The sequence below is a fragment of the Ostrinia furnacalis genome, unplaced genomic scaffold (genome assembly GCF_004193835.3).
Source record: "Ostrinia furnacalis isolate ACB-3 unplaced genomic scaffold, ASM419383v2 OfSCF0629, whole genome shotgun sequence".
Lineage (NCBI taxonomy): Eukaryota > Metazoa > Arthropoda > Insecta > Lepidoptera > Crambidae > Ostrinia > Ostrinia furnacalis.
The window spans coordinates 91,617-103,439 of NW_021130868.1; the positions used below are offsets into that span (position 1 = coordinate 91,617).

General features: G+C 40.1%; 1 protein-coding gene across 1 annotated transcript; it reads left to right on the top strand.

Moving 5' to 3' along the window:
- Window positions 1-8,172: 8,172 nt before the first annotated feature.
- LOC114366379 (SPARC-like) lies at window positions 8,173-9,457 on the top strand. The gene is made up of 2 exons (XM_028323242.1): window positions 8,173-8,420; window positions 9,259-9,457. The coding sequence occupies exons 1-2, from the start codon at window positions 8,236-8,238 to the stop codon at window positions 9,440-9,442; spliced, it is 369 nt and encodes a 122-aa protein (XP_028179043.1). The 5' UTR covers window positions 8,173-8,235; the 3' UTR covers window positions 9,443-9,457.
- Window positions 9,458-11,823: the final 2,366 nt, after the last annotated feature.

The window sequence follows — 11,823 nt, forward strand, 5'->3', positions numbered from 1 at the left end:
TTATAACAAGCCGTCACAAATTAAATGATTTTTAATACTAAGCCACAGAGATGATTTTATCATCATCATCATTTCAGCCATAGGACGTCCACTGCTGAACATAGGCCTCCCCTAATACTTTCCACGTTGATCGATTGGTAGCGGCCTGCGTCCAGCGCTTCCCTGCTACCTTTACGATGTCGTCGGTCCACCTTGTAGGTGTCCACCTAGGACGTCCCACGCTGCGTTTTCCGGTACGCGGCCTCCATTCCAGAACCTTGCTGCCCCATTGGCCGTCAGTTCTGCGAACTATACTTCTTTTCAAGTACTGAGTCATTCCATTTGAATTCTCAATCTCAATTCCAGTGGACTTTACCTACTTTACGTACGTTTTTTGTGCTCAGCGATTCTAATACGCACTCCTTGTTATAAGCGGTGCCGGTATCGTTGGCAAACAGAAAAAAGCGAATAATAAAAAGTAACGGTCGAGTAAGGGAAAGAAACGGCAAGAGGAAGGGCTGGGCTTTCAGGAGGAACGACTATCGATAAATTATCATATTATCTTAATGGATAGTAAGTAGGAGTTTCTTTATACAATCAATATAAATCGTCTTGAGTAGTTTTTTAACCCTTACACGCTTATAACTATTCCAAACCATAAAATTATTTTTTCTTTGGTTATATCTATTTATTTTAGCCTAATTTAAGATAAAAGTAGTACAGAAAGTATAAGTGCTATGTATTTCAGTGTTTTTCAGTCGGGGACACATATGTCCCTATATGCGTTAAGGTATACATTGCCTCATATATTGAAAATAAAATACTTCAACGCTTTTATTGCAAAATAAATACAAATCACACTAAAAATACACATCAAATTTAATCAATAAGCTTATTTTTAATATTTATAATAAGAAATTTAAAATAGATAGCATCATATCTTACGTATTTTTCTATTTGATCCTCATCTCATCATAGACCTCTTTCTTGAAGTTAGAACTACCTAACTAGACTGTTAGTTTCAAGAACAACTTTGAGTGTAGAGTCTCCAGCTTTTAGAGGGGTGCGTGTAACACGGATATTTGAGATAATTTTTTCGTCTTGTCCATGTTTATTTTAAATCCCATTTATTGAGAGCCTCTGCTGAGGCCATAGAGCATTGATTCTAGGTCTTCCAAGGTCTCAGCCGTGCCGTGACTACAATCGTTGAATCTTACTTGGGGGACAGCATCCGAGAGGCTTTGCCACATCTTCTTATCCAAAATACCGCAGTGTCTGAAAGTCAGACCTTTGACTGACAGTCTTTGACCAATGTGTGTTGGCTTGGCGGCGATGACGCACGGAACGAAGACGTGTTCCTTACTACTATGAGGCTTATGAGAAGGCTCAAAGTTACCAAAAGGGTGATGAGGAAGTCCGCAGGAGGCTCAAAGTAACAGACATAGCCCACATAATTACCAGACTTTCGCGGCAATGGGCAGGGGACATAGCTCGCAGAAGAGATGGCCGTTAGGGCAGAAAATTTCTCGAATGGCGCCCACGGATAGGAAGACGTAGTGTGGCAGGCCTCATGTTCCTGTGCGGCTCATATACATTCATGTATACGAACAGCACAAGAACGATTGGTGTAAAAATCCTCAGGGAAGCCTCTGTCCAGCAGTAGACACCCTTTCATCAAGGAGGAAACCATCCTCGTTGTCACTATTGTCAGTCATCATGACTTCTCAATTTCGTCTTTCCTGAGCGAAATTTCTTCAAGCCGATTTGAAGACAAATTATGTACAAAAATACGTATGAATCTATATATATAAAAATGAAACCCGTTTCGCGTTGTCACGGCATCACGTGTGAACGGCTGAACCGATTTCGATAATTCTTTTTTTTTTAATGTTTGTGGAAGTCCAAGGATGGTTCTTACGGAAAGAAATATTAAGAAAATCTCTACGCTAAGGCGGTACGAAGTTCGCCGGGTCAGCTAGTTATAAATAAAACATCAATATAAACATACAAATTATACTGAGGCAAACAATATCCCTAGTAAGAACCAAGTTGCCTTTGACGCACATAGGGACACCCGTGTCCCAATACAGATTTTTACATAATATTCATTATGCATACGAAGAAAATCGAAAATATGTAACAAAACGATAATTATACTTATTAGTGAATGTAAATCGGAAGAAAAATAATGGCCAAAAAGCTGCTAAGTAATATTAAAATATTTTTTAATTTTGACGTGTAACGAATTTTTTTTTCACATTTTGTGCCAGTATTTTTTTACACAAGGAATCGCGTTTTTTATTATTTATAGCGCATAATCATAAAAGATAAAAATAAAATTAAAGAATATTAAACTACAAAGGGCTTAACTTAACTAGTATTACTGTAAATCGTAAAAACTATGCGGGGACAAATGTGTCCCATATGCGTGAAAGGGTTAAAAACTAGCGCCCGTAAGTTCTAAGAATGAATACTTTTCCGATAAGTTTCTTGTGATATTTGATTTAACAATTTATATCTCAAAATTATTATGACCCATAATAATATGGTAATTGCAAATGAGAATAGACACAGAGCAATTAGACCGCTTACAAGATGGGCGGATGACACTAGTCATTCTGTTCCAGATTGAATACAAACAGCCGGTGATAGAAAATATTGTACTTCTTTGATACTTTCTACTATTCCTTACTAATAATAATAAAAACGTGAAAGTAACTATGTCTATCTGTTACGCTTAAAAAAAAAAGAAAGAAAGAAGGAAAGGACATAACATAGTTTTATCCCGGTTTTTGGAACAGAGACGCGCGCGTTATTTTTTTCTAGTCGATAAAAATAGAAGTACGTTTAGTCATTTTGTAACTTTAGTAACGGAATTTTTTATTTTATTTACTGTCATTGCTGTCGATACTTTAGCAACACTAAAAAGGGTCGATTTGATAAGTACAAGTGTGGGGCGAATCGTCGGAGCATGCTTACAGCCGTAATAAGATTTGTCCGATTTGATTCTGTGCATAGCTTTTTCATATCTGATTTCGCGATCTTGTTGCGCGATTCGAGAATACTGCTTTTGCCTTTTGCCTTTTTGGACTTGCTGCCTTGTTTTACTTATAGTCCAGTCTTTTGGTACAAAATAATGGCTTTACCTGGAAAGTTTTCCGGAAGTAATGAAAATTGGTATTTATATAGATTTCGATGTGCTCTTTACGAATTTCAACTTTGTGACCTCGCATGGTTGCCGCTCGCGCCGGCATATTGGAAAAATACTTCCTTGTAGCAGTTTTTCTTACAATTTTCTTTACTTCCGGAAAACTTTCCAGGTAAAACTACCAAATGACTAAACTATTAGGTAATTATCGACATTTGTTGTGAGCAAAGGACGTCCATAGCTGGACAAAAGCTTCCAATGTTTACTTTAACAACCATAGACATTCAAAATGGTTCACGTTCGGTCTAAAAGAGTCATGGATTTTCGGACACCATATTTTCCTCTGGTGCAATTCAGCCGAAATTTTTGATCAATATTCTATTGATAACATCTCTATTATGGAGATAATTGAGCAGGGCACATAGTACGCAGAACCAGGCCTGGCTTACTCCGCGCGGTACATCCGATAATTACCTACAGCGAAGCGCCCCGCCGGCGGGTATTATATTAGTCGAGTGTCACGCGCGCGCCCGTCAGGACGCTGGCGTGCGTTGTAGTACCTAATTCTATGATCGAAGTATTATTACAAAATGGACATAAAGAGAAAGAAATATTATTGTGCGGCGTTCGGGTGTTTAAATTCGAAAAGAAATCTACCGGATTTATCTCTTTTTTCGCTTCCCAAAGATGCTGAAAGGTATGTTGGCCATGTAGGTAATCAATAATTCTTAGGATAGTATAGGAACCTAACCTACCATGACTACTGCTCAGAATGCGTTCGTTCGTTTCAGCAAATTAATGACGTCCACTGCTGGACAAAGGCCTCTCCCAAGGTTTTCCATAATGAATGCGTACTTACCTACATACGTACCTCATAACAAATAAGTATATTAATTATTATTTTACTATACACTACTAGACAGCAACCCTAACAGCGTAAGAAGAGTTCAGAGGCACGCGATAGAAAGAGACAAAACTTGTAGGTGAATAAAATTGTAGGTACGTAGTGCTGTGCGAGTTGAATTCCACTGTATCGCGTCGTAGCAAGACTCGCATTTATTTAAATCGTCTTGCGGAGTAATCCTTCTGTACCTGTACTATTACTTATTCTGTGGCAGAACTGACGGCCGATGGGGCAGCAAGGTTCTGAAGTGGAGGCGACGTACCATAAAACGCAGCGTGTGGCGTCCACCCACAAGGTGGACCGACGACATCATAAAGGTAGCAGGAAAGCGCTGGACGCAGGCCGCTACCAGCCGGGTAACATGGAAAGCATTGGGGGAGGCCTATGTTCAGCAGTGGACGTCCTATGGCTGAGATGATGATGATTGATGTGTAGAACAAAATTCCTCTTTATTAAATAATAACACGGGACTCCAATTCTAACGACACTTTTAGTCCCTTAAAAAGAACAAAGAAAAAAAAGGAAAAAATCACCAAGTTGAAACTTTAGAGGCACCTAGAAATAATCAAAGGGTCCGCTATGGCGAGATTAGAGGGTCAACAGCTCTCCATAATAAGAAACACCTCATAAAACTCGTCTCGGACAGATAAACATCAGTAACACAGTGAAATGGGACAGAAGGACGATTTTATACTATCTCTACACATGTAAGCTTGTTACTCATCAAGATAATATTGTTTGTAAGTTGAAAGTATATTAATTCTGAAACTCATGTAATTTGAAAATTTGTTATCTGACGGAAAGCTTCTGCTCGTTGACGAATGTCATTCATTTTATTTTGTGATTTATATCTAAAATTCTACATAATTACATTAAAAATCTAATTCTGGAAATGACATCGTAGTTGTTTGCAAAAATTTTATTGGTTTTATACATGCGAACATTTTTCAGATTTTTTATATGGTTCGCTAAAAAAATAAAAATGTATGTTTAAATAACCAATATTTTGATGGTACTATCAATAATGTCACGAAAATTTCATACCATAATAGGCTTTATTTCTCATGGTGGCCATCGAAACTGGCCAAATATTTTTCTTCAAGCAACAATCTTCACAAGTTTTCCCAGCCTTTTTTCACTTCGGTGTAACTGCCACCCGCGTTGAGGATAATCCCTCGTCTCTCCCCCTCGGAACTTTAATATAGTTTCACTTGTTGATGAATTCTTCCAGCTTCGCACTTTTCCTCGATATTTTTTATAAAGAGCAAGAGAACCGGCAGGTGTCGACACACTCAAATCAACGTACAAAATTTGGGGTGACTAAATTGCTGAGTGAGACCCAATTTTACGGGAAATATTGTATGTTAGAATCTCCGATACTGAATTACGGTTGCTGAATAAGTTTTCCCGTTAGTTCGGTTTTTATGTAATTGCACACTATTTTTCGATGTATAAAAGTTGCTTTTTCGGTGATTTTATCACAGTTTTTTGGGATAATCAAGTATGTTTTCAAGCTTTAGTAAACGGGCAAGGATTTTGTCACTTCTCCACTGTAAACACTGTCAAAAATATTACATTCATTTTAAAGATCTAAATACATACTATAACTAAAAGGTGTCTGACTAACTAACTGACTGACTGACTGACATTTATTTATTTATTTATTTATTTATTTNGATCAAAACATTTGCTGTAATCTGTATATATGACATCGATCTGTTTCCCGTTGTCCATTGCCTCGGTAATATAGTCATTAAGAACGACCAAATTCGATACTGTCGATCGTCCCCTCAGAAAGCCGTGTTGATAATCACTAAATGCGGTCTTAAGTGAAGCATAGATTTGGTCGTACACTATTTTTTCAAATACCTTTGAAATTATACAGAGTTTAGAGATCGGCCTGTAATTTAAGACGTCAACCTTGGACCCCTTTTTATGAACTGGTGTGATGAAAGCTGATTTCCAAATCCCAGGCACTGAGCACTCGAGGAGAGATTTTTGAAAGAGGAGACAAATTGGTAAAGATAATGCCTCGGCACAGTTAATTAAGATCGGTGCGGACAGAAGATCAGGGCCAGCCGATTTGGAGGGATCCAGTTTTGAGAGTAGCTTCTGAACTACGGTTTGGTCGATCTCTATTGAGGAGACATCGCACGCACTACCGCCAGATAGGTCATTTGGGGACATTACATGTTGGTCTAGCGGTGACAAAGGAATGTTGGGGTCTAAAAAGAATAAATCAATATCTAGTTCCTTACTCAGTCTGTTAAATCTGTCGCCAGCACGCCATATAAAGCTATTCTGTCTATAGTTAGTGGTCGCCTTCGGAAGAAAAATAAGTGGATTAAATCTCATGGGCCTTAGAGGCGCCCTCAGAGATATTTTGGCTAGTAGGTGTGGGCAGTCAATTACACCTGTGGCAATCTTTTGCAAATATGTGACGTCCGCTATCTCGCGCCTCAGTTCCAAAGGAAGAAGGTGGTGTTTTCTGCAGAGGGGTAGGTATTCTGAGGAATTATAAGATTCTTTCATGCGAAAGCAGATAAATTTCACAAACTTCCTCTGAATACTCTCCAGTCGAGATATGTACACCTGATATCTAGGGTTCCAAACCTGTGACGCATATTCTAAGTGGCTACGGACAAAGGTGCAGTACAAAATCTTCAGTGTTTTAGCCTTAGTAAAGCCAACAGAGCTACGCATCACAAATCCGAGGGCCTGACAGGCTTTGGTTGCGATATTATCGATATGAGAGTCAAATAATAGCTTCATGTCATGCGTTACACCGAGATCTTTAATACTGGTTTTGCGTTCAAGTGAAGTCCCTTTGAGTGTATATGTGGACAAATGAATGGCTTGTTTACGGGAAAAAGTGACCGCAAAACATTTAGAGGGATTAAGATCAAGTTGGTTGCAAAAGCAGTAATATTCCAAGCGCAACAGATCGGCCTGGAGAGCATCAGCATCTTCTTTTGACGAAATTGTAGTAAAAATTTTCATATCGTNTTAACTTTTTTGGTATTTTTACATTTAACCGTTAATGTTATCCACAAATCCTCAGCGGAGGACTGGAATTGCTGTTGTGTAACAACAGATAACTCTTTACGCGTTGCCACCAACACACCACCGCCGCGACCCTGTCCCGTAAGGGCATAGTCCCGGTCCCGCCTCCAGACCACATACCTACTGTCGAATAACTCCGTGTCAGATACACTATGCACTAACCAGGTCTCAGTAAGAACGACTACGTCATACGATTGTAAAAGTAGGTTACGAGAAAAAGATATAGTTTTAGATCTTAGTCCGCGCACATTCTGATAGTAAAGTGATAGTTGACGTTCCCTATTTAAATTAGCACTGTTATTCATTACAGAATGCCGATTGATAGCAATTGCATAGTAGCCATATAGAAACATAGCACCACAACATTAGATTAATATAATCTAAGACCACAACGAATAAAACACAGCCCAATGGCGAGCGAATATTTCTAACCCGGCAGACGCGCGAGCGCAAGCGATCCGGAGTAGTAATGAGAACGACGGCGTACGCAGGTAGAAGCGATATGCAAATTAGGCGCAGTGTTGTAGCAAAAAATGTGACAGTGCGACGGGACGGAAAGCGACAACATGATCTATAGACAGTGGGCGTGAGCGAGAGAAGTATAGGCATGGCGACACGCAGTCTAAGCAGAAACAACCCGTTGCGTAAAGTTGAATTGGTGTAGACTAGATAACAAAAGAGAGGTGTTCGGGTACGACTGCGGCCACTGGGCAAAGCAGAGGTTGCAAACCTATTAACAATTGTGTCTGACTTTAAATTAATTAGATTTTGAGACAAGCTAAAGAATATTGTGTCGTTAAATATTAAAAATTGTACAGTAAAAATGATAATTAATTCAACAGTCCAAACAGTTAAGTAAGTTAAACTATGTATGAAGTAGATTATAAATGCAAACTTAATTATAGTATGTTGGGAACCGGTAGGTGGACCAACCTCTTTTGATATTTTTGTCTATGTTCTTTTTTACTCTTTTGAATACCTTTTGTTTCTAGGTTTGAAATATATGTTTTTTGATAGCCGCCGAAATAAACCTTTATTTAAAACGGAAGGTATTTTCTTATTTCCGCACGCCCGAGCGGCTGTCCGCTACAACGTTTACTAATCGTTTACCCGTCGCCGGCAGACGTGCACGGAGAGCGAGATGCTGGACTTCCCGCGGCGCATGCGCGACTGGCTGTTCAACATCATGCGCGACATGGCGGAGCGCAGCGAGCTGACGCCGCACTACCTGCGCATGGAGCGCGAGGCCGAGAGCAACCTCACGCGCCGCTGGACCAACGCCGCCGTCTGGAAGTGGTGCGACCTCGACGCGCACGACAACGACAGGTCAGGCCTCCCAGGCTCCAAACCATCAATAGAAATAGAAATTTTTATTTGTCTTTGAATAGGGTGTACAGAAAGTCGATTATAACAAAATATGTTCACCTATACAGCCATCAACAATAGCATGCAAATATATCGAAGAAATATTAATGTTACTTATATGTATTAGGTACTTTTTGCTGATTATTCCCTATAGCTTAAAAATTCTTGGAGAGAGTAGAATAATCGCGCGACAAGCCACTTTTGCAATGTGGTCTTAAACTGATTCCAAGTTTATAATTCTTCGGAATGGAGCAACAACCACGAGCTGTCAAACGAAACCGATTTTGGATGACACTGCATGTTATTTGTGTGTCAGTTGTCAGGATTATTTCGCTATTTTGTACAATAAATCAATAACTGAACCGGTCAACACGTTTCTAAAGCACTGTTTCTCATAAACATCCACGATTTCACTAACGTAAAATCTTTAAAATATCTAAAGAGTTCAAATTTTCAGCGTGCCAATAAGTGCCACCGAACTGTCAAATAGTTGCAAAAAACGATTCTGTTTGACGTGCGGCGACCGAATTATAAATCTCTTTTTATCACACAGTATTGCTGCTAGTGACATCTCGCTCGCTCAGTTCTTTGTTGTTCTATTCCGCTAGGTATATTAACTTTATGGTCGAAACTCAAAAACTTCGTTCGTTCGGTCGTTTCAGCCCAAAGACGTCCACGGTTGGACAATGGCCTCCCCCTCAAGGATTTCCACAAAAACTCTACTGCTACTTAACACTCGATAGCTCATATTTAAGGTTTCATTGCCCGGTCACCGTTTGCTAACGCCGGCTGTGCGCAGGTTCGTGTCGCGGCACGAGCTGTTCCCGATCCGCGCGCCGCTGATGGCGCTGGAGCATTGCATCGCGCCCTTCCTGGACAGCTGCGACGCCGACGACGACCACCGCATCACGCTCGCCGAGTGGGGCAAGTGCCTGCAGCTTGACGAGGTAAGCCCGCCGTCTCGGAATGACCCTGTATGGTGAACCGACAAAAATATACTCAACGTCAAATAAATCGCACCTTCCGCGACGCGAACTTTAAAGATTTTCTTCTGACATCATCATGGTGCCCCAACAATATTGGTGTTATTTGAAAGCCCAATAAATATCCTTTAAGAAAAACACATTTAATTTCTTAATAAATGATTAACATATACCATAAATGTGACTTGAAAAATGACTTCACTTTGGGCTCACCTGTGGGATCAATGAGACCAATTTTTATGGTTATAAAACCAAATAATGACCTCATGTGTCCTCTTTAACAGATGGATAGCGAGCGATTAATTCCAACTTAACAGTTTTATAGCCATAAAAGTTGGCTCAAGCGTAACTACCTATTTTTTGAAGAAGTGACTCTGGATCCTTCTAAAGACACATTTTTGGGGTAAAAGCCTTTCCTTTAATGAAATTAAGCTATGAACTAGGCTTTCAAATGGTATCAATGTTGGTGGGAAGTGAGGATGCATACTTTTGAAAAGTGCTTGTTGCGGGAGGTGCGATTTATTTGATGCCGAGTGTATTTTTTCATCGTGACAGATCCTTAATTGACGAAACGTGTCACTCGTCTCGCACCGTAAACCGAGCTGACGCGTCAGGCTCCTTCGATATTTTAATGATCCCACGATCTGTTACGGTTTACTTTTCATGTTTTTATCGCTAATATATTGATATAAATAAATCTTCCATTATTTTACGCCGCTATCGAACCAGGGCTCGGCCGGTTATCGCTGAAGATTTTTGTTCATCCTACGGGGTCACGAACGCTAGGTTATCGTCCCCCCGGGCCCACGCCGCTCATGAGTGTAGCTTGTTGTTGCATAGGCTTGTTGAAAAAAAAATTTATTCGATACATAATGTATATCGAAATATCGATATAAAATATCCAATATCCGAAGTTGTATGAAAAACGATATTTTTTTTGTTTTTAATTAATATTATCGTTGTTCTTGATTAGTATTTATCTAGTAACTAGCTGTGCCCGCGACTTCGTCCGCGTGGACTAATGACTTTGGGTAGGCACTTTTAATAATTTAGTCTAATTATTTTACAAAGGCCTATGTTCAGCAGTGGACGTCCTATGGCTGAAATGATGATGATGATGATGATGATGATGATTTTACAAATAGCTTTTGCCCGCGACTTCGTCNTTAATTAGATTTTGAGACAAGCTAAAGAATATTGTGTCGTTAAATATTAAAAAATGTACAGTAAAAATGATAATTAATTCAACAGTCCAAACAGTTAAGTAAGTTAAACTATGTATGAAGTAGATTAAGAAAGTTTGTTTAAATCATTTTCGGTGTTAATAATCTTAACGTGTGACATGTCGTTCTTTCTTACGTGAATCTTTCCATACTTGACCCAGATATAACGGTAGTCTTTAGCCTTGAGTACAGACTTCGTTTTAGTCAGGAGTTTTTTGTAATCTGGGGTTAGGTGGTCATTGATAAAAACACGTCCAGTGCCGGCGAAGCCTAGATCCTCCACAGATATTGTCTTCAGGGCTCGTGCTGCAGCCACGAATTCTTCCTTTATGTATCGATTGATAAAACACACAATTATTGACCTATCTTTCGAGTCATGTATGGGGATCCGTGACACATAATTTATTTGCGACTTCGGGACAGCGTAATTGATGACCTTGCTGATGGATTCCACAACAGAAAACAGGTTCTCTCCCTTCCTTTGTGGAACTCCTTTAATCTCGATGTTATTGAGGCGGGCCCACTGCTCTCGCGCTGAGGAATCATTCTTGACCTGGTTTAAGACTTCTTGGGTCGTCGTGACAGTTTCCCGTATGTTTACTACTTCAGGAAGCCTCGATTCCACACTGGTCAGTCGGGCAGAGAAATCATCCAGTTTCGCGCTATTGAACTCACAGGATGCTCTGAGATCTGCAATCTCGGTTTTTATTGTCTTGACATCTTCGAGGAGAGTAGGAAGCGAAGAGAGCTGCAACTTAATGCCCCGGATCTCATTCAGAATGACTTCCAGCGATGCCGATTCAGGTGAGGGAGCCGGTGAAGGGCTGGGTGAGGGATTCCTGCAGGCGGGACATTTCCAGGCCGCTCGTCTGTCAGACCGCAATTTGCGATAGGCTGTTTCCGAAATGTTGGCACAGGTGAAATCCAGGTGCCTCTTGCATGATCCACACTGCGCTCCATCATTGAAACTCGAGTTGCACATCGCGCACTTCATGGTTGATTTTAGAGTGAAACGAGAGCACAAAGTTAACAAAAAAGGTTGACAACTACTGGGGTGACTGTTGAGCCGGTGTACGTGTTCCGACAACGAGTGTTCGAGCGGTACTGACTAAATAGACTAAATAGACTATTTAAAATTATTCAACAAAAACTACGTCT

Coding starts and splice junctions, on each gene's coding strand:
- LOC114366379 (XM_028323242.1), top strand. CDS start 8,236: ATGCTGGACTTCCCGCGGCGCATGCGCGACTGGCTGTTCAACATCATG. Junction 8,421..9,258: donor GACGCGCACGACAACGACAG/GTCAGGCCTCCC, acceptor GGCTGTGCGCAG/GTTCGTGTCGCGGCACGAGC.